This window comes from Acanthochromis polyacanthus, chromosome 8, assembly GCF_021347895.1.
Source record: "Acanthochromis polyacanthus isolate Apoly-LR-REF ecotype Palm Island chromosome 8, KAUST_Apoly_ChrSc, whole genome shotgun sequence".
NCBI classification, from domain to species: domain Eukaryota; kingdom Metazoa; phylum Chordata; class Actinopteri; family Pomacentridae; genus Acanthochromis; species Acanthochromis polyacanthus.
Window position 1 is genome coordinate 8,242,502 of NC_067120.1, and position 26,973 is coordinate 8,269,474.

At 42.7% G+C, this 26,973-nt stretch overlaps 1 protein-coding gene across 1 annotated transcript; it reads right to left on the minus strand.

Moving 5' to 3' along the window:
• Nucleotides 1-1,511: 1,511 nt before the first annotated feature.
• Nucleotides 1,512-24,973, minus strand: LOC110948146 (zinc finger protein 536-like). The gene is made up of 4 exons (XM_051952066.1): nucleotides 24,941-24,973; nucleotides 15,064-16,720; nucleotides 9,040-9,978; nucleotides 1,512-1,968 (listed from the first exon to the last, which is right to left on the minus strand). Exons 1-4 carry the CDS (start codon nucleotides 24,971-24,973, stop codon nucleotides 1,733-1,735), a joined length of 2,865 nt encoding a protein of 954 aa, XP_051808026.1. The 3' UTR covers nucleotides 1,512-1,732.
• Between the last annotated feature and the right edge of the window lie 2,000 nt (nucleotides 24,974-26,973).

Consider the following 26,973-nt stretch of genomic DNA (forward strand, 5'->3'; position numbering starts at 1 on the left):
AGGGAACTGTGCTTAATTAGAGGGTTTGACAGGATGAGACTTAAGGGATGATCCATATCCACAGGGCTGCTGGTGGCTTGTGCGACTTACAGAATTTCCAGAAAGCTGTGTTTTTTGCTCAGAATCGTCACAAAACTCAGTGCCCTTGGTCAACTTAAAAGATGGTCTGGTCTGGCCTGATCTGGCCTGGCACGGCTCTGAAAAAGTATTGACAGGTATGACAGGACTCCGATTAGCCAGTCAGCTGGAGGCCCAGACCTTGTCACCTGTCAGGTAGAGAGATGAAGGGTGAATGAGCAGAGGAGGAGGAGGAGGAGGAAGAAGACGGTGGAAATTTAAGGCAAAACTAGAGGAAAAAAGCACCTGTGTTGGTGGCGTTCAGCGCCGACTGAAACGCAAGAGGTGGCTATAAAAACCACATGTATATCAGGTGTGAATCACCTGCAGAAGTGTTTGTGAAGCACTCCATTACAAAAAGCAGAGGGTTTGAGGATGACAAATGTGTACCCAAAGAATCTGTGATTGGATCAGGGATTAAGGGGCTGCCGTGTCTCTGATGGGAAACAGGCAGGAGATAGACAGACAGAGACTGGAAGAAAGAGGAGTGGATGGAAGGGAAAGAAGGGTGGAAGGAGGACAGTAAACAAATGTTAGACTGCCCAGGCAGGGAGACAGAGTGGCAGAGTGGGTGGGCTTTGACAGACACATCTCACACAGGCTGACAGCTCCGTCAATAGCCCCAGGATGGCCGCCCTGATTGACAGCTAGCAGGTGGCGCATGAATGGAGTTGTCAGGCCGACTGTCAGTCAAAGTCACATCGCTGTGGCTACAAGGCCCCGGCTGAACAGGCACACAGCTGCCCAAGGTGATCTCTGGGTGTACAGGCACAGTATTGGCACGAGAGGCTGAGGCAGCTCAGATCATGCTAAAATTACCATACGTGGCAGCGGCAGCATACAATAGCTGTGTTGATTGGGTCTTTGCTCCACTAGTGGGCATATCTGGTATATACACACATGGGTGGTTCCACTCAATGTAAAAAAAAAAAAAAAAGAAAAGAAAAATCATTTGAATGTACTATCAATGAATCTCTGCAGTTTTTCCATTTCCTTGGTTCCCCTTAATTGAGCATTGTTCCAGCACGAGGGCATGAAGCATAGGAGTTAATGGGCAATAATTATATGTGAGAGAGGCTTTCTCCCTGGAGTGGAATCCAGAACAAATGGAAGCTCCGATGTGCAACATTCTACTTCATTACATCTGCTGCGATTAAAGCCCGAACATCTGGCACCATATCCTGACAGATAGACAAGACTTCTGGACTGGAAGGGAAATCGAGCGATATTTACAAAAATGTAACACAGGGTATTTACTGGATGAAAGAACAAGTGCTTTGGGCAGGCACGGTACATTCTCCCTATCAGACAAGTGTTGGACTGATAGATGCATGTAAACACAAGTAAATCGTTTGGATACTTTTGACAAAATGAACGGCACTAAGTATCTCCGCTACACTTTCACATCACAATGGACTTTATTATTATAGGCAGCTTCTTTTTGCTACAGATAAATACGTACTGTGGCTCTTCAAGTAAACACTGGAATGTACATCAAGGTTGGTTGGTAACTCTTTTTTTTTCTTTTTTGAACAATCTCAATCATCCTAACCCCTTCGAGGTGATGGTAAAACAATAATCATAACTGTCTGTATGTGCTGTTGCCATGACAGCATCAAGTTCCACACAGCGATGTCATGCCGATCTGGTCTCTCCCCGGCGCACCGTTGTCTCCCGTGATACTCAGAGACAATCTGGAGGGCATCTGGGGCGTGTGCGAGCGTCGGAGGCGGCGGTCCGGGTAGAGGCTGTTGTCGAAGGGTTTGCGGTGGACACAGAGGACGTGGGTCTTCAGGTTGCCCTTCTGGGAGGCGCTGTAGGGGCAATACCTGCACTGGAACGGCTTGCGACCTGGAAAAAAACAGAAGAACATGGAGAAAGCAGGCTTAATAATGATACTGTTGTAGGAGGTAACTGAATCTCTACAACAGGGGTGTCAAACTCATTTTAGTTTAGGGGCCACATTCAGCCCAATTTGATCTCCAGTAGGCTGGACCAGTAAAAAATTAGCATATAAACCTATAGATAACCACAACTCCAAATTTTTTGTTTGTTTTAGTGGCAAAAAAAATCATATTGAAGGAATTACCTTGTTACAAAACATGTTGAACAACCTGAAATTTCTTAAGAAAAAGAAATTCAATTTCAACAGCATTACGCCTCAGTTTATCATTTACACATAATAACTTACAGACCACAGAGTGTCTACAAAGGAACAAAACATTCAGTCACAGGTATCTGGAACTGAACTATCTGATATGTTACTTTATGATCAAAATGACAATAAAATACAAAAAATACAAAAAACAACAAAAACAACACAAAATATTACAAAAATGAGACACAAAATGACAAAAAATGAGACAAACAACACAAAATAAAACAAAAAAGAGACAAAAACTTGACCAAAAAGTTACAAAGGGAGAAAAAAATGGACACAAATGAGACAAAAAATATATAATTGACACAAAAGAGAAAAAAATGACAAAAGCAAGAAACAAAATGACAAAAAACAGACAAATAACCCAAGCGAAACAAGAAGGAAACACAAAACGACAAAAATGAGAAAGAAAACAAACACATGAGACAAACGACACAAGTCAGACAAAAAGATAAAAAACAACAAAAACAAGACAACATATTACAAAAATGAGACACAAAACAACAAAAGAACAATGAGCAATCTAGTATTTTACTTTATGATCAAAACAACTTGTCATGATCTCAAAATTATTTAAAATTTACTGTTTTGAAACTTTAAAATTTGCAGTTAGTGTCTTCTCTGTAATTTTTACACTTTACAAAGTCCCGCGGGCCGGACTGGACCCTCTGATGGGCCAGTTTGGCCCACGGTCCGTATGTTTGACACCCCTGCTCTACAATGGGAAACAACAGCAGGGTGAATTTGTCTTTTAAATTTAACTCAATCTCAATGCCACTGGGTGATGTTTGAGATTGTAGCTCTCAAAGTTTGCCCCTGCTGACCACTGCATACTCAGCCAATCAAATTAACTGCTCTGGCTTTGGATAAAACCACACTGACTGCATAACACAGAACATGGTGGCAGTGATTTCTGTGAAAAGTGTATGTTTTTTATTTCTGGATATTAAATTTAATTCTTGGCAGTTCATTTTCAGGTAGACCAGATGTTGCCAGGTGGGATGTTAAATTTTGACACTGCACCTCTGAAATGTCAGAAAGAAGAAAAAAAACACTCAAACATTCAGACTTCACAAGTTTGAATGAGGTTCAAACAAGGTTCCCTGTTAGTTATTGTGTGCTAAAGGAAAAATGAAGCAAAGTACATTGATTTGGCATCTTAATCATCATTCGCACTTTAGCACACGACCAAAACACTATGACACTTCTGGGGCTGACAGGTTTTTATAAAAAGGCCGGCAAGTTCTTGCTCATTATAACACATTTCCTGCTCGCTACACAAATACACACGCACATACACACACACAGGGAGATAAATAAACACGCGCACAAGTGTTGAGTTGAGGAATGACAGGCGTCTGCAGCTGGGAGGCAAGGCATGCCAAAACTTCCTGTCTGTCCACCTCTTTAGTGCCCGCTACATAGTTCCACCACAAATAATGTGAACTTAGATGACACAGCACACCGTGTACCCCCAAGATACAAACAACAAAGCATACTGTTAATGGCTTCCAGAAGTTTATCTGACCTCAATAAAAATCTGTATGACACCAAAGCCTGAAGGTGTTGCTGAGATCAAAACAAAAACTCCGTCGGATGACTCATTTACTTTTCTACCTAGACAGCCATGTGTCCTTGTTCACTGCCATGCTATTTTTGAGATGTTACCTCATATAATGACTTTCTCTTTTCCCCTCTGTCTAACACTTCAATGTGTTTTTCTGTGATTCATGGTTACAGTAAACCATTATGTGCTGATGTCATTTGACATCACTTCCCAAAAACTGAGGGCTGTCTCAGCCTTTTCACCCCACCCTCGCCTCTTCCTCTCTATCATGCTCCTCATCAGAGCTGAGACAGCTGTACGCAGCTGAACACTCGCTTTCGCATCTACATAAAAAAGGTGTTTTTGGAGGGAAAAGTGGGAAAACTCACAGAAGGTGTGAGCAATAAAAGGTAATGCTCCATCTGTTGGTGTATAATAACCTGATGGCCGTAAAGGACACACGCACACACATTCACACACCAGTCAGAGAGAGGATAAGGCCTGACACATCTGAATATCATCAGGATGGCACAGAGGGGGTTTGTGTGTGTGTGTGTGTGAGAGAGAGAGAGAGACAGAGAGAGAGAGAAGCATATGAAACGAGGGAGTTGAAGCTGTCTGGAAGTAACAATAGTAAAAGAAAAGCTTTGTCAAAATCCAGGTACCGAGCAGCTTGTGGTGTGTGTGCTAAACTAAACCTGTCTCACTTCAACTTCCCCTTGCTTCGATCAACAAAACTAGAAAAACAGGAAATGAGGTGGATACCAAAAAAATTAGCAATGCTGATTCTGTGCCTTTATTAAATAGACCCACAGGAAATGTGGCGAAAGAGAGCATGGGAATGAAGCGCAGTGATGGTCGAGGCAGCTGGGAATTGAACCGGGGACTCGCTGTTCGGGAAATTTGCGCCATTTCTCATTTTTTACATTTCCTAAATTCAATCAAAGCTCTTTCTTTTATAGATCACTTTCATCCCACTTTCTCAAATTTCACACGTCCACTGTAACTCGATAAACTGTAGGGGTTTTCCTCCGTCTTGTTAAAATCTTGTAAATGCACTCAGACAATGAGAACAATTCCGTAGCCTATTACACTTGCATAAAGTCGGTTAATAATAAGCCAAAAGGTCTCACGTCTACATTAGTCGCTTGTTGCCCTGCTTGTCTCCCCCTCCTGCCTCTGCCTCTATCGCCTTTTCTTTCTGTCCCTTCCCGTCTTCCTGAGTCTGCTGTTCTTTCTTTCCTCCCACCAGAGGAGAGGGGAGGTCCAAGAGAGGGCAACCTCCAAATAAGTTCCATTAATCACAGACCAGAGTCTAATGTAACTAATATTTTACAATTAGAGGAGACAGCAGTGGGCTCGGAGCCATCCATCTCTTCACCGCATGATCCTCCATTCACAGGCTGCTCTCAAGCCACAGCTTCAGACCAGACGCTCACACACACATACATGTGCTCCTATACATGTAGACATGCACAAACGCAAGAAGAGACTCAACAGGAAATGAGAGGGGTGGGATTGTGTGGTGTTGAGAGAAGGAGTGAAGGTCTGCCAAGAGTTTAAAAAAAAAACAACAGAATGAATGATTATTGACTTTGACTTTGTATGATGCTGACATTGAAACCGAAGGATAATTCCAGTTTATTGCAGTTTTCGGAGTTCCTGGCCGTCATTTCCATCATTTACGATAGCATTGTACTCATCAAAGCGATTTCTTGAGAACTGCCAGCAATCACACACAGTCAGACAGGAAGAGAAACATGAGCAGTCAGACTTCAGACAGAGAGTAAACAACTGCGAGGTCAAAAGATGAACCAGGAAGTTGGTCAATAAATTGTGATGCACGTTTGCAATAGACAGTGTGTGACTAATGGGGGAAAAAATTTAACAAACTCTAACATGGAGGTTTGGTTAAAAGTTGATCACTTGACCATCTCCTCAAATTTATTTTTGAAGACTTTGTAAAACCATAACTTGTCACTTATACACTTTGATTTTTAGATGTTTAACAAAGAAGACACAGAACATGATAGTAAGTGAGCTGAAGGGATGCTGGTACTTGGGTATTCTTACCTGAAAAGAGCCACACTAGGTGTTCCTTGTTTCCAGTCTTTATGCTAAGCTAATTAGCCTGTAGTTTAATTTAAAGAGAGACAAGCAAGTAGAAAGGATTTTTCTATCGATTTCTTATTGAAGCAAAAGTTTGTTTGCGTTTAGTGGTTCTAGAAGTTCTATATTTTTTGGTACTGACACAAAAAGGTGTCCATAGCATCAAGTAATAACAACTATGCAAAGTTGGCATTAGCTGTACATTTAAAATTATAGTCTTTTTTTCCTCTTCATTTTCTTAAGTTAGAAAATAATTACATTAAATCTTGCAGCATTTGTGTATGGCTCATTTATTCATTTTAGAACGCAAAAACTTTGATCTCACACCACTATATAGATAATCTATTTTGTATTGTATCCACATCTGTACATCAATGTGTCCATATCACTCTGTTCACACTGTAACATACTGTATATACCAGACATTACTGCCTCTTTTGCATTTCTGGTTAGATGCAAAACTGCATTTCGTCTTTGTACTTGTACTCCGTGCAGTGACAACAAAGTTGAATCTGCTCTCCTATGTTTATGATCGAGGGAAAGAATTATATTTTTTACAAGAAACTCAATTGTGTCTTGGTGGTTATATGAAAGCTCAAATACTAGACATGGGACGAAAATCAAAACAAAAATGTCAGAGGATATCCTGCCTTGCCATTCCGTTTATTTGTGTGAGATGTACACATGTATATGTTTGCACCTGCATGCATGAATTCACATGCGTGTGTGTGTGTGTGTGTGTGTGTGTGTGTGTGTGTGTGTGTGTGTGTGTGTGCGGTGAGAGTGTGTGTCCCAGGCTGAGATAATGACCATGATGACAGTGGCGGGGCCGACGGGGGCCAGAGGAGCTGAATGGTGACGGATGACACAGGGCTGAGCTCTGATGGCACACAGACAGTGAGTGATGACTGCACATCCTTCCCAGTGCTCCACCCTTCATTATCTCTATGGGGAGAAGCGCGGCACAAAGGCAGGCCGCGCTGCCCTCTCGCTGCCCTCAAACGACATCTGCTCATAGAGACAGCCGCACTACCGCTCCTCTTTCACCTCGCTGTCGCTCCATCTATCTCCATCTATGGTGATCTTTCTCGCTCCTTTTCTCTCTCCTTTTTCTCTCGCTCCCTGTCACCCTTCTCCGCGGAGGGTACACAGAGGTCAGACAATGAGATAATGACTCACCCCTTTCAACCTTTCAAATCAGGGCCCTTTTCTCTCCCTCTCTCCTCCGTGTTCTTTCATTCTTCATCCTTTCTTTATCGATCTTCTCATATTCACTTGTTCTCATGCGTCTGAAGGGAGCCTGATCTGATGTCACTGAGGAGACAGCAGATCTTTTGGTTAACCTGGTTAACTCCTTTAAAGTTGCATCACACTCCAAACCTCAAGGCGTCCATTGTATAACATTATCAAAAATAGTTGTCCTAATTGCAGATATGAAATATGACTGCACACAACAGTACCTGATGGGGGGATATTTTTGAAGCACCTCAGCTGTTAGGGTGGTAAATGTTGCCATCTAGTGGTTCAGACTGCACAGTGCAGAGGTTGGAGAGTGTTTAAAACACAAGGGAGGGCTCAGCGAGACTAATGAGCATGCAGACAGGTTCAACCAGAGGTCACCATCTGGCCAATTACCACTGCTGGCACATTGGAGCCGACCTGAACTGTCATCACAAACACATCACTCCATGTCCAAACTGCCCAGCAATATGTCACCATGCCACTCGACGTGCCATACAGTATGGAGAGGATGGGGGCAACAGGAGACAGCCCCATGACAAAGCCACCTGGTCAGCACTGCAGACAGGACAGACTGCCGGGCCACCTGCTTAGTTTCGGTTTTAGAGGACACTCAATGGACTCTCAATGTCAGCTACCCATCTCAGCGTCCAGTTTGACTGACAGGTGTTTATTGTGTGTTTGACATCTACTTCCTAAGGGAGGGCAAAAAATATGAAGGATCAATCTGCAGCGAACAAAAAGGCAGGCAAGGATTCTTGAAATAACTCCATTGATCAGCTGCTAAAAAAACACAGGCAACCGCTGCAGAGTGATGCGCTGTAAATAAGGAAGAGAAATGGTGCTGATGTTGTCAATTAGAAAATCAAAACATGCCTCAAATACAGGTCGAAATTTGCCAGCTTACCTAAATCCTATCTATTTTTTTTTAAAAATTCAGTCGGCATTATGCACAATAAAAGCAAGAAAGAAACATGAACAGTGTGACGGCTATGACAGGAGGTGAAGGGGAGGGGTGCTTTTCGGCATATTATAATAACCATCTGTACAATCAAATAGAAAACTACATCTTGCTGTTAGAATCATAAAGAAAGGGAACAGATGTTAATCCCTAATGGAGTTGACAGGCACTTTCCTGTCTTTCACATGAACATATTGAGTTTCTGAATAAGAGGGGGATCAGAGGGAAGGTGTATCATGTTGCACTCATAATACATGCATATCAAAGACCCCAGCTGTTGGATTCCCTCTCCTGAGAGACAGCATTATTAAATCTGCACTCAGCAAGCATATCACACCAGCACAAGAGCTTAAGCCTCTCCATCAGTGGGCTCCATTGGCTTGGCGATTTGTAACCTATCACACAAGGAGATTATATCATCCTTTAAAGTGTAGGGGTAATCAGTGCCACACACCTGTGCCTTCTTTAGCCCCTTATTTGAGATCTGAGATAAAAAATCTGGCAAGGGAAAAAAAGAAAAACTCGAGTGCTATAAGTATAAGGGAAGTGTGTTGTTCATAATTGCCATGATTCAGTCACACACTCACAGCCAGTCTTCACACTTCCGCTGTCAGGTGATGAGGGATAAGAAAGTGCCAAAAACTTTTTTTGGATTCCTATAAAAGAATTCTCATCACTGACAAAGTCACGAGTTGGTACTAAATCTAAAGTTTGAACGCAAGTCAGCCACTTATCTTGTTATCTACTTACAGATGCTTTGTACCATCAGAATCTGAATATGTGAGGCCCAGCCGGCGTTTGTCCACTAGGTGGCAATGTATACCTTCAAATCTGGAGACAGTATTGGCTACATTTTGATAACTGACAGCTGCATTCAGTGTATATGATATATAGGCTTATGCTCACCTGATGCAACATCTTTCTCCATGTTCTCCCCACCGTTCAGACTGGCTTTGTGTGTGCCGGCAGGTGTGCTGCTCAGGTTCCCCTGGGACCTGAGGAAGGAAAGCAGGCCGCCCTGGTGCTGGAGTGGATCAGCCTGTCCAGGAGTCAAGCTCTCCAGAGAAGAGATGGGGGATTCGGCCACAGCCCGGCCCCACTGTCCTGGTTTGTCTTGTTTCTTCTCGCCAGAACCCTCAAAATCAGGCTTTTCCAGCTCCGTTGACTCGAGGATATTATTTTTCAGCATCTTCCAGTTGGCAGCATTGTCATTTTTGTCCTCCCCCCCTTCCTCGGATTTCTCAAATTCACCTTCACCATCGTGACCTGTGGAGCCTGCATTCTGTGCGTTCATCTCTTCTTTTGTTCCCTGCACCAAAAGGTCACACTGATATGCGGGTTTCACACTGAGTTCAGCGGTGGCATTAGAGTAACTCTGTAGCCGGCGGGCGAGGGAGGACGAGAGTCCATTACAAAAAACGCCAGACATCTGTACCAGTACAGCAGGAGACATGGCTGAATGAGACGGAACAGACTCTGGCCTGACAGACAAATCCAAAGGCTCATACTGGGATTTCCTGGTTTGACCAGATAAAGAGCCGTCTCCATCTGCATCTTTGTCAGCGAGGTCAGGCTGCTTGTTGATGAGCAAGGCATTTTCACTGTGGCTCTCCAAACCGAGGTACTGGCCTGCAGCTGGGCTCCAGTCTTCCCTGGATCTGGGTCTGAGTTTGGGGTTGGGGTTGGGGTTGGGGCTGGAGCTGCTGCTGCTGGGCTGCAGCGGAGAAGAAAGATCCCTGTTGTTCTGCCAGTGGGGGAAGTGGTAGCGATCCAGATGGAAGCCGAGGGAGGCTGTCTGTGCAGCGGTGTAGTCGCTGGAGAGTGGACACCTGTAGACTTTCTCACCTAGCACACACAATAACAGCAAAAACACAATACAAACCGAATCAAATTAGGAAACCACGTGTATATGAGGCATACTGAACATTTTGTTCTGAGAAAAGTATGAACCAACAACAGTTGTCTAAACATGAAAAATGTTGCAATCCCACACCAGGCTGAGTTGAATGATTTAAGTGCTGCCCTGCAGTAAATCAAGCTTGTAATCAGCTTTCAGCTCCAGTGATCCATCATTTTACAGTATGGACGCCACCACCATGTGCAATAAATACACCCAAAGATGTTAACACCAAACAAGATTCTTCCAGAAATAATAAACAGTGAAATTGTAAAGCAACCAGAACAAGGCAGATGTTGCAGACAAGAACCTCATTCCATCAAAACCAGTAAGTGGGTTTCCCAGTCAAAAATAACGAAGTCCAACATGTGAGCAGTTCTGATTAACCACACCATGTACTGTAGCTGAGTTTATTTGTGCTTCATACTTGAAAAATGGTATGTTGGGAACATAATTCATAAAGTACAAAGTGTATTATTGTGGAGACTGACAAAGGGTAATTTTTCTCCCTTTAGCCGATGAAAAATATCCATCTGGATACAAGATTTGATCCCGCACACCATAACTTTTAATTAAAGGTAATTTAAATGTCTTCTTCCCTCTGTTTACCTACAGTTTAATCCTTATAGCATATCACAGAACACCCTCCAGGGTTAAACACACTCCCTGTGACCATTTTGAGTTAGTGATTGTCTGAGACCTCAGCCTTGCACTGTCTTTAAACAGCCCAGCTGTCTCGCTGCCATTCCAATTACAGTAAAAGTCATCCGACGCCATTAAGCCACAAATATTGGCAGTTTATTGCCCAACACTCTCCTGGCATTTGAAGGTCAGGTCATACATTATACTGTGTCTTTTAGGGATGCGTCTGGGATAGGGAGATAAACCCACCACCATTAATTTAATTCTATGCATATTGATGCCTTATTGTTCTTCTTTAATGGACTAATATCTGAGTTACAACAGTGATTCATCCCCGCCAGAGAAATATCAATTTCATACACCTCAAGATCTGACCCTGAGGTAATTCTCGGAGGTAAATCTAAATCTAATGATCTGTAGTAGGTGCTTTACTTTGTTTCCAACTTTAATAGAAAAACCACCATTGTGAGCTGAATGGTAGTAAAAGGCGGGCTGTTTTTTACTATTACAATTTACAAAACCGTAAAATAACACCCACGTATTAATTAAATAGAGCTCTACCTAATGAAATTGAAAAGTCACAGCTGAAATGGAAAATTCATGCCCTTGAACTAAAGTGAGAACCCCCTGTTCTAGCTGTATATGTGTCTTTGCATGCGTGTGTGTGTGTGTGTGTGTGTATGTGTACAGTATGTTTGATTTAATATCTGCGTACATTACATGTGCGTGGTGACGTGCGTGGGTGTGCAAGAGCGGGAAAGAGACTTCAGCGTTGCCACACCCTTGTCTCCAGTAACAGACAAAAAAATCCAAACAGCTTAATGGAACTCTTTCAGACACACTATACATCTCAATTATTCTGTGGCTTAAATTACGATGACATTACCGGCCGGCTCCAAACGCAGAAAACACATATATCTGACCTCATCTTTCAGCGTGGACCTTCCTAAACCCATTTGCCAGCCTTACATGAGAGCGGTAAAAACAACACAAAGACTGAAGACTCTGCCTTTTTTCCCCTTCCTTTGGATGGGTGCCATCTTTGTGATTGCCTGGTTCATGCTAACTTAATCAGTTTAAGATTTACTTACAGTGCCGAGGCTCACATTATGTGAGGGGAGTAATTTTAGAGCTTAGATTTATCAACCAAAACTCCAATTACTGCATCATTACAAACCCCAGCCTCTCTCACCTAACACAGAGCATCTAATGAAGTGATGCGTATGAGTTATCCGCCCTTACTGGATGTGCAAGGCGGAGAAAAAAGGTAAATAAATAAATATGTGCCTCAAGTGAGCCGTGTATGGAAAAAGGCATGCAGCTGGGCTTGGACAAGTGATTCATTTCATATGGAAATAGGCTTTAAGATTTACAACCATATATCACCGTCAATGCAATCACAGACTCACATACTATATGCTTACATAGGCATTTGGCAGTTACATTGTAGATATCCAACTCTATATACAGTGGAGCTTTGGCTCTTTCTATATATGTAATCAAGCACCTGAAATGCAAAGCAGAAATACATAGTGGCTGGTTTGGTTTAAGATGAAACAGAGTGAGAGTGAGAGTCACACACAAGACTGGTGAGAAAAACAGGGGCACCAGATGTTCTTTGATGTTTATAATAGCATATATTATTAATATTAATTAGACCACATAGTCAATGACGCATTTGGGACGTTTCCAAGTCAATTAAGCCAAATGGCATTCAGGAGACGGTGGAACAATATTTCAAGGCAGGTGTTCAGAACTCCCTGGGTAAATCTTTTTATCTGCATGCTAGGAAAACAAGCATTTTGAGCTTAATTTGAGCCTCATATCTGCAATAATAATTAAAAAGAGGATTAAAAGACAGAAGTGAGAGGGAGATGGAAAAGCCAACAGGTAATCAGTTTAGACAAACCAGTCAGACTGACTGTGATCTCTGAATAAGAGCTGAATTTGTTAAGCCAGGACCGAGTTAGATAAGGACCTATTTAGTTAAAAGATGCTTTTACTGTCAGCAATCACAAAGAATAGACTGATGTAACTGGAACAGGCAAATGAAAAGTGATATTCTGTACAGCAGCCTGCTTTATCTGTGTTTCTGGGTAAACCGCTGCTCATGTTACCATTCACAGTTTTACAGACGCTTATCACTTCAGGCTCTCTCGGCTGTAAAGCTTACAGTAAAAGTAGCATAAAAGCAGGGAATAAGGGACAAAACACATGTGGGGACAGCATCATTACATGGTGTCTGCTCATTGACCTTGAGGTTAAGAGTATTGAATGGGACTAATTAATAACTGTCAGAGCATTTTATGTTTGTTAGGCATGTTTTTATTCAGATCTGGGATCTAACTGGCCCAATGTAGGTCAGAGGCCTGCAGCATGTACCCTTTATGAGTTTATCATTTTAAGAAGAGGCGTTATTCTTAATCTCAAATTATAATTAAACTCAAAGTGCATTTTCAAATCTGTCCTGATTAGATATTGAGAGAAGTAATTCATAGCACGCTTCCTATTGAAATCAAAGTGGGATTTCTAATTTAAGATGCTGGGTATTTGTAGTTAAAAATCTAAATCTAGCACTGTATCTGGATGTATCAAGCAAAGAATCTGTCTCTCACTCTGACAGCCATGACTGTACTATATTTGCTATCCATATTGAGAACATCAATAACTTCATGACCACCATAGGCTGACTATGAATAATGCAGCCAGTAATTCTGGACTAATCAATGTTCCTCAAGCTGAACATCTGGCAGTGGTAATTCTTCCTCAGCATCTCCGCTCTCCTGAATTAGAAAACACTCACTCTCTCCCCTCTCTCTTCCTCCATGTCCAACCATCGAGACAGACAGACTTGATCAGTTACAACCCCCCACCTCCGAAAAAACTTATCCCTGTTATTAAACCCTCATCAAGTGGTGCGTGTTCTCCATATGTGTAGGATTTACCTATCTGTCCCGCAGCAGACCTGTGCGTTGAGCCAGGGCCAGCAGCGTGTGATTGTGTTAATTAATCTGTCATTGTGAGCGCAGGGAGCAGCTGCAGAGGTCTCTGGGATATATTGTCAGAGCTAAACAATGCGGTGCTAAGCCCCCAGAGTGAGTCTACCATTACACAGGACTAAGAACAGAGAGGAGAGGAGGAGAGGGGAAGAGAGAGAGCCTGCCGGATCCATCATTGACTAAAGCAATGACGCCTGACCTTTACAATGAATTAGTTTCCATGCTTAATATTGACTGAAATTAGAGTCTGATACTGAATGTGCCATCCCAGAACTGTGCACACTCAAATCCTCAGCTAGCCAACTATCATAAATGTTTCTGGAAGTGACACCGTATGGTCTTGGAGATAGGGGAGAAAAGGGAAACTACAAACAACAGAGCTTGAATATGTTTCTTAAAGAGCAACCAGAGAGGGATTTGGCCAAAAACTGCCAGCATTTACATGTAAATATGCAGATACCAGTATGTGTGTACAATATGGAAACAAAACATCTAATGAGATTAGACCTGATCCATTTATCTCTGCTATACGGCCATCATTTAAGAGGATACTGGATCAAATCCCACAAGAGCGCATCCGACTTAGATGTACATAACAGTAGTACTCGAGCACCGAGGGAAAATAACCAAAGTCAGAAGCTTTGCAGAAGCCAAATAAAGTTTGGATTTATATTTTTCTTCTCTTCTCTTAACAACGCTGTTATAGCAGTAATTTAGGCTCATGATAACATGTTAGCAGGATGCCATGACAAGAAAGGCATTTACCCATAGAGCCGAATCATCCAAATCACCAGGTGGAACAGAAGACTATCAATAAAAATACCAGGTGGTAGATCAAATCATAAAAATCACTGGGTGGTATATATCAAATCATTAAAAACACCAGATGGCATGCATTAACATCTTGTGCCCCCGTAGGCAAGGGGTGGGGATGTGACGGATATAAAATAGAGGGTACTAATTATCCCTACAATTCAACATGATGCCATTATCTTTAAAAGGAAGACAAAGTCCTTGTGGATGATAATATCTGTGCTGGTGTTGCTGACCCTGCGCTTCATGTCCACCTACTCTAAGTGGGGAAAAAGATAATGGCACAGCTGTCACTTAGATATTGTAATTTCTGAAAAAGAAAACATATACAAAACGTCATGAGATGCTTTAATTTCACATATCCTGATTTTTAGTTCCTAGAATTAAAAAAATAAACTGAATGGTGACAGCAGGGTTTAATTTCTGTCATCAGGTTAACAGTTTGGAAAGTTATACTTTAGAAAAAGACTCCCACAGAGCTGCAAAAACATTATCCAGAATAGCACTCCTCGTTGAGTTGGAGTGCCCCCAAAACAATATTTTAAGATTCAGAAAATCAGCTTTTCTTCACTGAATTACCTGTAGCTGGTGAAGAAGATTGTGGTCGATGATCGAGGGCGCTGCCAGCGTGGGAGTTCCCCGTCTCTGTGATGATATCCGCTGGCCCGTGATGACTCATGCTGCCCGGGCTCCCAGGTTGGCTGATGGCCTTGGCGTCTGGGTCGACGAGACACAGTTTCCCATCATCTACAGGGAGGCAACGCTCAGGCAGGTAGGAGCACTGCTGCTCTTTAGGACTGAACATCTGCTGTTCAATAGGCAGCCCTGGTGTTACGATCTGCCAACCTGCATAGCTGCTGCTGTTGTTGAGAGCTTCTCGGTTAGAGATGACTTTCTGCAGATATTCCATGCTAGCGGAGCCCAGCGGAGGGTGGAGATGGTTTAAGCCCAACAAAGATGAGCTCTCTGCATCCGCCAGAGGGCTTGGACCAGAGGAAATCATCCTCCCTAACATCTCTCTGACCTTCATGTCGACGCCTGCTGTGGCCATCATCTGGTTATAATCTGGCTGCTCGGCTCTGTCAGCCGTGAGGAACCTGTTGTGAATGCGGGAGATGTACTGGGAGTAGAGGTTGCTGTGGTGGTCCTGTGTCAGGCTACTCAGGTCGACAGAGGAGTCACGCTCCGTGGGGTGGCTACTCTTAGCAGCTAGCTTATTGAGGTGGACCTTCATGTGGTTCTTGAGAAACCAGGGCTCCTTGAAGCGACGGCCACAGATTTGACAGCAGTGCTCAAAAGAGTCCTTGTGTTTCCTCATGTGGCCCTTCAGGAACCAGGCCTGGCTGAAAGTTTGGCCGCACACCTCGCAGGGGAATTCACCAGCGGGCTTCCCTTTGTCGCTAGCCCCCATCGCAGCCTTCTGTCCTGAGCCTGAATCTGCAGTTATGTGTGTCATTTCAACGTGGCCAATGAGCTCCTCCTCCTGTGAAGCGGCAAAGTCACACAAAGTACACTTGTAGGGTTTGTGCAGGATCCTGATGTGGCGCTCGAGCTCCTGTTGCTTCCTGAACTTTCCCTTACAGAATGAGCAGCGGAAGCCGGTGGTTTGAGGCTGGATGGGGTCATCGTGAATGGAGGTGGCCTTAGGAGAGGTGGATGCATGTGGCTGGCTCTCTGCTGCACCAGAGTTGCTTAAGAACGGCGGTTGTGTCGAGACGGTCTGCGGCAGGGCCTTCTGAAGCTGATTTATATTAGATGTTTGAGGTTGTTGTTGGCTAACATGACCAGCTCGCATCTGCCTGTCTCTTAGTATCGCCCTTTCCTCCAGCTCGTGAAGCAACCTGTTTTCCTCTCTGATCCTCCCGCGGCCTTTTCCCAGAATACCTTGCTTGTGTGTGCGCAGGTGTATCTTCAGGTTGCCCTTCTGTGCAGCCCTGTGGTCGCAGTACGGGCACTTGAAAGGCTTCTCACCGGTGTGAGTACGCATGTGAAGAGAAAGGATGCTGTTGAAGCGGAAACGTTTTCCACACAGCGGGCAGGGATACTTCCGGTTCTTGCGGTTGTCATCCTGGCCAGAATTTGCAGGGGAGACAATGCTTTGATTGGTGACTCTCAGGAACTGGGAAAGCTCCACTCTTCCGTTCATGCTGCTGAGAATCCTTGCATCCATGATTTGATTGGCCAGAAGCGCCATCTGGCTCCTAATTGGGTGGGTGGACGGGGTAATGAAGCTGTCCTTTCAGGAACTGGGTGACGTTACAGTATGGTGGTCACGAGCGTCTATCTGGGACAATCCGAACGTTAGCAGTGAAATGAAGTCTGAGTGTTTGCACTTATTCAGCTGAAACAGGATGTGGATTCATGCTGTTCAGATGAAATGCGTCTTTGCTGTTTCTCAGACCTACAGAGACAACAAAAGTAAACATTGAATGAGTTCAAATTTTGCCACAAAAAATATATTACTCAAAAACATTAATTTCCACAAAGAACAACATGAAGAGGAATACAGGACACATGTGAGTAAAACGTCAGTACAGTTATGTGCTGTCAATATAGTGTGTAAATCTGTACTTCTGCAACTGCTGTATGATGCCAAAGATGCACCACAAATAGGTCAGGAAATAGAGCAAAGTAGGTTCTGACTTTCTTCATCCTGTGTTAAGTATACCTGTGGTTTTAGATTATTGTTGGAGACAGTGAAAATGCTGATTATGTTTAACCACAAAGGCTTCCTCAACAAATATCTCATCTTTACTAAAGGGTAAGCTAAAGATCTTTGTCTCGATCTCATTTTTAGTGACACACAACACTGAGGCAGCACAAACATCAAAGACTGCCTGCTTCCCCTTGCTTTAAAGAAAAGATTAAAGTAAATAGTTAAGCCCTTTCAGCAGGTCTACTGCATATTTGAATAAAACTTTTAGCAAGATAATTATGTCACAGGAGTACTAAGGAAAATAAACAACTTAATGATGGATGCAAAAATTTCAAACTAAAGTTAAAGGAAAAATATCCAAATGGAAAACCCTCCCCTCCCCCAGCCCCTCCCGGCTCCTATTTTTATTCAACTGTAGCAGCAAAACAAAGCTTCAAATTCACATCGCACTACAATGGTAGAGGTCACATAGGCGAGCCCTGCGCAGCTCTAGTGCAGCACCAAAGGGCACAGAACAAAGCCCGCACTGTCCACACTGAATTAACACAGGCTTACATCATCCTGGACTGCAACCTCAGTCAGTCACGAAAATGATGTACACAAAACCACACAGATAAAGAGTTGGCAGGCCTGGAGCGATGGTTCGTGTGAGCGGCATGTCTCCTCTAAGCTAGATCAGAAATCAATGTAGCCATATGGTACTGACCTAATCGCATCTGACAGGAAAAGGTCTGAAAATTATATTATGATATGGTGGACCCATTTTATATTTCTTAACCTGGAGAGCAGGAGACGTTCCCTCCCACTTCCCACCCACTTTCAAGGATTACGGTCATTTGAACTATTACTGCATTTGCCTCTATTAATGTCATTACAGTACTGTAGCCTTGAATGTGTAACATTATACAGTGTATTCAACCTGAAGTCAGTCGATAATGATTGATCAACTTCAAATGGCTTTGCATCTGCAGCATATTATGAAACTACTTTGACTACTGTGGGCTTTTTTTAATAAGCAACGAACCTGTGCATTTTCTTATCTTGCAGTTGCATCAAACCAGCTGAAAGCACAAATGAAACAAAAATAACACAAGTGTAAATCAAACTCAACAATCAACTTATTCAGAATAAGCGGCGCCTTGCTGGCCTAATGGCACAAAACCAGCCAGAACTTGTTGCCGTGGCCTCTCTCTCTCTTCCCGCATTTCCTGTGGGTCTAAATTAACAAAAGCACCCCCTCAACACACACTACACACACAATACTGTCAGCTATCTCAAATCAAGACACTAGATTTAATGTAACTAAAGTCTTCCCAAATGAAACGTATGACAATGAGTCCGAGCCACCTGCTGCTGCTGCTGCTACAGTCTACAGCAACCTCAGTCAGTCGTGAAAATGTTGCACATAAAACCATGCAGATAAAGAGCTGCCTGCAGCCATGGCTGGCGTGAGCTGCGTGTCTGCGCCCAGCCGAGATCAATGTAAGGATATGGGCCTGACCTAATCATATCTGACAGGGAGAAGGTGAGCGAACGATATTAGCATACACTAGATCCACTTCATATTTGCTAAAGTGGTATCCCTCTGATTAACTAAGCCTAGCAAGGAGGCACAAAACCTTCGTGTGTTTGTGTGTGTGGACTAATTTTCGGAGGAAATGGTTGAGATTTGGAGGAGCGGGGCCATCAGGTGTTTTCTCTGTCAGAGTGGATTAGGCTCTTTTGGTGTAGATTGAGAGAGCTCTCGATTGCTATGAAGCATCCTGTCACAGTAGCACCTCTTTAGGTGTGGCCGCACATAGATGAACAAGGAGCAGGTGTGATTTAGCACAGGCAATAAAAGAGAAACAAAAACGTGATACATGCATACACATTTAAACCAGCTATGGGAGCTGTGCATTCAGGATGATTCTCGATCTGGCAATCTCAAACATTGTTTATTTTCATTACTGTCACGGAAAAGGATTCTATAAAGCATTTAACCTACAAGAGAGTGGAAATCTGATCTTTTTACTTTGTAGTATATTGTCAGCTAGGATGGATGGAGTGCATTGTAAATGCATAGAGAGGTGACTCCAGAATGAAACACATGAATGAAATTTATAGATCAGAGGTTCATATTTCATTTTTCTTTTTAACAGCAGTTAAAAACCATTAATAATTTATGTGGGTTGTTGAGCTCAAAACTACTTTGAATGCACCACAAACAGCTACATAAGTCTTCAACCGACAGCTACAGTAAGTCCTCAAATGCAATTTAAAATGAAAATTATCTATAAGGACGCAGAGATGAAAAATGTAGCAGGCATTGTAATAATATAAGGTATCTAATGATAATCTGATTGCTGACATAACTGATTACACAGTCTTGCATTTCTTTTTTCTTTTGCATTGCTATAATTGTCAGTATCCTATCAAACGACTTGACAAAACCATGAAATAATCCGGTGTACAGATGAAGAAATGATTAATGATGAGAGTGCTGTTTTTTCAGGGCCGATACTGATAATTAATCAAAGAGGCCGATATTTTAAATCAATCTGCATTTGCAGGAAAAATGACAACACTGGTGTCTAAAATTTTGAGTAACTTTACTCAAACGTCTGGATTTAAGTTTATTTATGTTAAATTAAAGGGGATTTTTAAAACATTTATCCTTCGTTATTAACAGACTACTGCAAGACGTATAACCGGTCAGGTAATGCTGTGGATGAGACGTTACTCTGCACCACAGAGAGGCAGATAGAAGCCAAAGTAACACAGTTTTAAATTAATTTATCTCATCAGGTATTAGTTAAAAAATACAGATACAGATAATTGGAAAAAATTATGAGTACTGGATCCCACATTCCACCAATCCGACGCCAAACTGATTATTAAACTAGTATATACTCTGATTTCTCTGTGTTTTTACTTGGATTTTGTACTCTGTTATTTTGTGTGAAAGTGTGCACACTGCACTATTGTTTAGGCTCATGAATCTGTGGTGTCTGCCGATGCAGGCTGAGCATATTTGTATGCATGACAGAATAATAAAGACTTCACACGTTCATCATTCATACAGTTACAGATGTGATAATAGTATATACTGATGAAAAACACATCTAATGACAGAGATTAATACAGACGCTCACACAACAAACAAAGATACTGTTTGATGTTAAACATACAGTGTGTGTTGACGTCTCGGATTCTTTGCAAAAGTGCTTCTGCCCACTTCAAAATCACACATAACAAGTGACGATGACTATCAAAATTCCTGGAATTCTCTGAATTCCCGGCTTGCAGAAGACAACTGTTTTATTCATTACTACAGAGCAGGCTTATGTGCAGACAGTAACAGCCCAGTGCCATACTTTATGCCCCCTGTATCTCTCCTCACCCACGCGCCCACCCGGCAAATCAGCCAGCCAACCATCCTGTGCACTGCCCTGTCAGAGGATGAAGAGCCTGTACAAGGAAGAGGGCAGTGGTAACACAGCTGCCCACCATGACCCGTACAAAAGATAGCACCCATATACTTTCTGACAGCCAGATTAATGAAACCCTATAGGAGCTCCTCTGTAGGCCCCCCAAAAGCCTGACGGAGACAGAATAGTCTAACCAGCACCATTCATTACTGCGGGAGTACAGAGCACAGAAAGAGCACACACAGCACTGACAAACTAGCTCCTTGTGAGTAATAGCTAAAGAACTCATAAAGGAATACATACACATTTGTTGTGGATGCAGTAAATCTATGCCACTCCTTTTTCCAACTATCAAAAATCTGGCCTGTGCCCTCTAAAAAAATAAATCTGGCATCCGTGTGGCACGGTGGTTATTCAGGAGTCAGCTATTTCACATGTTCAGTGAAAGAAGGCTTTCGATTAAATTTGTTTGTCTCAGTCAGTAATGCCGATTAGTGGCCTTGAGTGAAAGGGAAAATAAGTTCCTCTGGCGACATGCTAAAAGCTACAGGGTACGGTGAGTGCAAGTCAGACTGGAAACAGCAGGTTTGCTTAGAGGCAGCCAGCTGTGTTTGTTACCTGTATGAGCTGGAGAAAGAAGCTCGCTCATACATGTCAATATGCATAATTCCCTGTATGAGTATTTCAAATGGCAAACAGTACACAAATCCCATTTTTGAGTCAAGGCAAAGATGTGGAAATGGCATCTAGCATGGCACAGGTGCACTGTAGGAAACATGCAGCATCCTAATCACATTAGAGTGTGTTATAGATAAACTTTACATCCATAAGGAACAGAACAGAGTACAGCAAAATAAATTCTTCCTCGTTGTACACATGCAAAGACACCCACTCTTACATGCCGTCACACACACGCACACACACACTCAGGCACGTGCATATAGAATGTATTTTAAATCACTAGTGTGTAAACAGTTGCTCTTGTTTGCACAGACCACCTGTTCTTTCTGGACACAAACAAAGCTTTGGCGTACGACGGGGTGTGTTAACAGTGTGGGGTGCGTAGGGGATGCCTTGCACAAGAGAAGCCTATCCACATGGTGTAGGCTGCATCAGATGGTTGGGCCCTGCGTGACGGCAGTCAGCTCCAACATAACTCACACAGATCTCAAAGAATAGAGCTTCTTTCAGTCTGCAACATACTGACATGCTTTGCTTTCTTGACAAGTACAACTTTTCCCCCCGGTGAAAGCGACGCCGGATTGCCAGTGCAAACTCTAGATGGTTTAAGTTGAACAGCACTCCTGACTGGGAGAGGGATAATTTCGTTCGCATTTGTCTTTCACGTCAGCCAATATTTGCAAAAGTAAAAGAAAATGGCAGAGGAAAAAAAAAACTAGATGCGTCTACTTTCGGTTGCGAAAGCACTTGAAGGCACTAAAACAAAAGTCATTAAACGAGTCATCACAAAATCACAGCAGGAGTCTGGTAATGCCACTTACAGTATCTCATTAAGCTATGGCATCCACAGGAAAAAACTGACAAACAAAGAGCATAATCCAAGGCACATTAACTGGGCTGATAATTCAATGAACTCTCATTTGGCAGCCATCTTGCCCTTGTGATGGTCTTTTTTCAGCCGCAGCAGCAGAGCACAGACCCCTCATGAAGTTCCTCTCCCTCTCTATCAATCTATCTATCTCACACACATACTGTATATTCCTCCTCTCTCTCTCTCTCTCTCTCTCTCTCTCTCTCTCTCTCTCTCTCACTTTCACTCTCTCTCACGCTCTCTAAAACAACAAAACATCCACCATTAGACAACGGGGTACCAGCGTAATTAGAAAATGACTTCCTTTGCAATCCTAGCTAAGTAGTTTACACACTGTAATTACAGGGACAAAATCATCTTTTCATCATTTCACTGATTGAGCTCATCAACCCAGTGGGATCCCAGGACTGTGCTCAGGCAACATCTGGGCTAAGAGAATTAGCCCTTAGTTTAGCAGGCCTTACACAGTGGCAAGCAACGCAGCATGTACACCGGACATGGCCGTGGTGCACGTCTCTAGCTGAGACTGCTTTTTTTTTTCTTTTCTTTCTTTTTATGTCACATTGGGTGTTAGATAAGGAGCCTCATCAAACTGTCGTTAGAACGTTCAAAAATGTACTTAATTTAAAACAGTAGCAGCCAGATCAGGAGGTGAGCACAGATAATGTGGCTATCTCAATTCCCACACTTCCAAAAAAAAAAAAAATGCAATATCATAGCTTTCCTCTCCTTCAGCACACTCCTGTATTTGTGAAGTGAAGCATTGAAGATCGACCTTGGTACACAACAACGTGTCTTTTCATGGGGAGCTCTGTTTACTCTAATTCTCTGTGTGCCCTGAGCCTTGACTTTCTAACAAACACATGTGGTCCTGGAGTTGAAGGTGAAGTGCTTTGCGTTCGTCTCTGTCCTGTGGAAAGGGCTCTGCCTCTGTGTGTTGGCAACAGAGGCAAGTGTTTAATGTGGCAGCTGTTAGCCTCGTGGATTTTCACTAATCACTCTCTCCTGATTACTCTGATGAGTGTATGATGCTCTTAAATAATCAACCCGCAATGAAAAAAAAAAAAAAAGAAAAATAATTATCATCATCTCCCTAAGTAGTGCAGCTGCACCCGCCTGCAATAATTACAACTAGAACAGGGCGCCTTCTCTCGTCACTTACAACCACTTATTATTAGAGATAACGCTAATTGGTGCAGTGGTGGGCGACAATTCTTCATGGGGTTCATCATAAAAAGCCAAACCTTGAAAGTTATGGCACATTAGAGGTCTTAAAGCCAAGGTACGGTATTAAACAATGCATGCTGAGACACGTCGATAATCTGAGCCAGGGGAGTAGTAGACGTCCTATCAGTAGCCCCTTGGTTGCCTCGCCGCCTGGCCCTCGCTCCACCCTTCCCCCACTCCTGGTATCAGCCTGGCAGACACAATTAACATTTTCATAAAAACAATTCCCTGCCTCCAATAGTCCAATGTAATTTGTTTTCCATCTCTGTTCATTAATCATTGTTTAAATCGGTGAGCCATCCCCTCCACTCTGCCATCTGCACTCAGCTGTGTTACAGATATGACACCTTCCCCCTTAATGGGAGCTGACAGCCAAGAGAGGAGGCCTGTGGAAAATAGCTTCCTGCATGTGCACTTCCACCTCACATACTGCCAGCAGGTGAGAGAGGGGTTTTTAATGGCTTCTGATTAATCTCAAAGGCAAACAACATTACACTACAACATTATACAGCATTCAACACTGCGAAAAGCAGCGCACGCTCTCGCTTACGTGCAACACAGCAGTATAGAAAATGTGCAACAGTGGCGACAATAAGTAGACCAAAACTCATGCAGACATGCTTTATAACAATGGCAGTGCATTCCACATTTTGTCGAAGTTGTCGACTGTTTTTTTTCCCTCCTCTAGTTAAATTAGTGCAGTGTTCCTACAATATGCTATTGTTTTCCTGGAATTGGGAGCAAGGTTATTAATTATTCACTGTTGTGTTCTCATATGAGGGGGCTATGCTTTTCACTGTATTGCCTCATAGCTCAAATACTTAGGGCCATGGTACTCGGGCAAATTTCATGAGGCAACATCACAGAGATATTATTATCACAAGGCAGACACTTAGGAGATTAAAAGTTTCCTGAAGAGTTTGAGTGATTGGAAATGTTCTGATTTTCACCCCGATTTGATTTTAAAAAGTTCCAGGATTTCTGCACATTGGGAAACACAAATGAAATAACTTTCGCCTTGTTTTTTTTCCCCCTTTCAAGTGATTTTTAAGCCTCAGTCTAAATAGCTTAGGCATTTTTGGTGGGGGAGAAAATCCTACTCAGTGTGGTGGTAAGAGGGTGCCAAAAAGTTCATCTGGCCTGTTGATTTCAGCGTGGATTACAGATATTCAAATCATGTGCCTCATGTTCAAACAAGTGCTTCTATCAGGGGAGAAAGTTGCCAAGCAGAGCTTTGTCATGTAAGCTGCACGAATTTACTGCAGCATAATGAGAGAACGGCTGTGGCGCTACATTTAAAACAGTTTCATCCAGCCGCCCTCCCTCTCGCTAATTTCTTCTCAGTTAGGATGACAATAATTTCAGATGCCCCTCTGGTGTCATTTCAGAATAAACCAGGTGTCACCTGAACGTACACTGGCTCAGTCTTTTTACATCAGGAACTGTGTCACAGCTTATACATGGTCACGCGTGCCTCACACAAACGTCCCCAAAATCTTTTTATTTTTTTGGGAGGGTGTTCCTAACAAGGACAGCAGCAGCAGTAGTAAATGATGTGTATATTCAAAGCTGAATATTTCATGTTGATTGATCGTACTGACTGCCACCCACCTGCTCCTCCTCCTGTCCCACCGGAGCTGGCATGAGGAGAATTCAGTAATTGAGAAGAGCAGAGCATGGTCTCTCTTTGCTCACATATGACAGATGGGGCATCATCGCTTCAAAGGAGAGCATTTGGAAACAGGAGGATGGGAGGGGGCAGAGGGTGAGGATGGCTTTGAAAGTAGCTGTGCCACTCTGTACAGGTGACAGCTAAAGGAAAAAAAAAGGTTACAATATCTGAAGGAGGCTAGCTGCAACTTTAAAAAAACAACAACATACAAATAGTGTGTTTTTTTTTAAATAACTGGCCCTTGCTTTTAACACACATCAGGCAAACTGGACACCTTGCATCATTATTCCCAGTCACCTCCACACAACTTCATCAGCCCATATAATGCCATTTTTACATTATTATTTTGATTTTCTTGAATTGTAATTAATTTGATTTTTTTTAATGTGTGGAATCATATGATAATATAATACAGGGCGTAATTAATATATCATAATCACAAACCACATGCAGAATAAACACCCCAAGAAATGCACACATTTGCTGTTTTCCTCTTGGAAATCTCTCGACCCATTTTTACGCAAAAGTGCACTCCCTTCGTCACCTTTCAACCCACGCCATTACTTACTTCATGAACCAGATAAAAAAAAAAAGGAAAGACAACAGTGGCATCTCTGGGAAACGCGTGTCCATCAGAATTTCGACTCGTCACAAACTTTTCGCAAATAACTTGAGCAAAAATCTCCGAGAGCCGCAGTGATTTCTCTTACCTGGCCGGTGCGAGGAGGCGCGGAGGACGCGGTGTGACAGCTGGAGTTCAGTGGAGAGTGATGTTGAACTGGATGACTGACTGCTGACTGACGGACTGTACGCTTCACACGCTTTATCATAAACGCCCAGCACACACAGTAGGACCCAGATTTCCGCTTGAACTGCCGTTTCCTCCGCTCTGACAGGAGAAGAAGAAGAAAAAAAAAATCAAGAAACCCTTTAAGCGTCTTGTGGAGCCAGACGAAGCCAGCAGCGCGCTTTGCTCTGTAGTATTTCCAGTTGAAGAAAGAGGTAATGAAATCTTATAAAAAATTACTCGGGATACTTCGACATGTCCCGAAGCCGTATGTCTCCCTCATCTGGCCGCTGGTATGTAAGTGTAGCAGACTGGCACCGTGCGTAATGTGCACCGCCGTCTCCAAGAGGCAGACTTCATCAATCAGTTTCTTTTTTCTGACATGCATGCATTTGAATGCATAATGCGGTATAACGCTTATAACGTTTGTTGAAGGGATTCCCTGTGGGAGTGGCACTTTAATGTTTGAAAAGTTTTGTGAAAGCGTGAAGGATTGCATTTGTTAGATTTTTAAAGATGGTACAGGCTGATTCTTGGCGGTTGTGTGGAAGCTTATGGCTTTATGTGTCAGAATACAGGAGACGAATATATTATACTTCAGTGATTTAGCATTTTAGTTAGCCAGTGGCTCCATTAAGGAAGCTTAATTGGATGCTTGCACCATCTATCACACTACCATCCACCTGACCTTCACCGTGGATTATTATTACAAAAAAAAAGAAGCAATGAAGATAAGCATCATACCGCACATAAGTGAATGCCTTCCAAACATGTTCCTCTCAGAAGAAAATAAATAAATAAACAATTAGAGTGATGTAAATAAAGCAAAACCTCTATAAGAAAACACAGCAACAGGTCTGCAATGTGAATGTGCCGTTTGGCATCATTTGTATTTCAGGTTAAAGCACCTGTTTTTGTGAAAGGTGTCCACAGAGTCCATCTAAGTGTTAAGGATGCAACTAATATTTGTTTCATCATTTATTAATTTGTATAGGAATAATCAATTATTTCTTTAGATAGATAGATAGATAGATAGATAGATAGATAGATAGATAGATAGAAAATAACCAGAGCCCCAGAAAAAGTCCTTAAATTTGTTGCTCTGAAAGTTCAAACGATAAGACTTTACTAACGTAGAAGAAATAAAGGCAGAAATCCTGATATTTTCACAGCTGGAGCCTGATA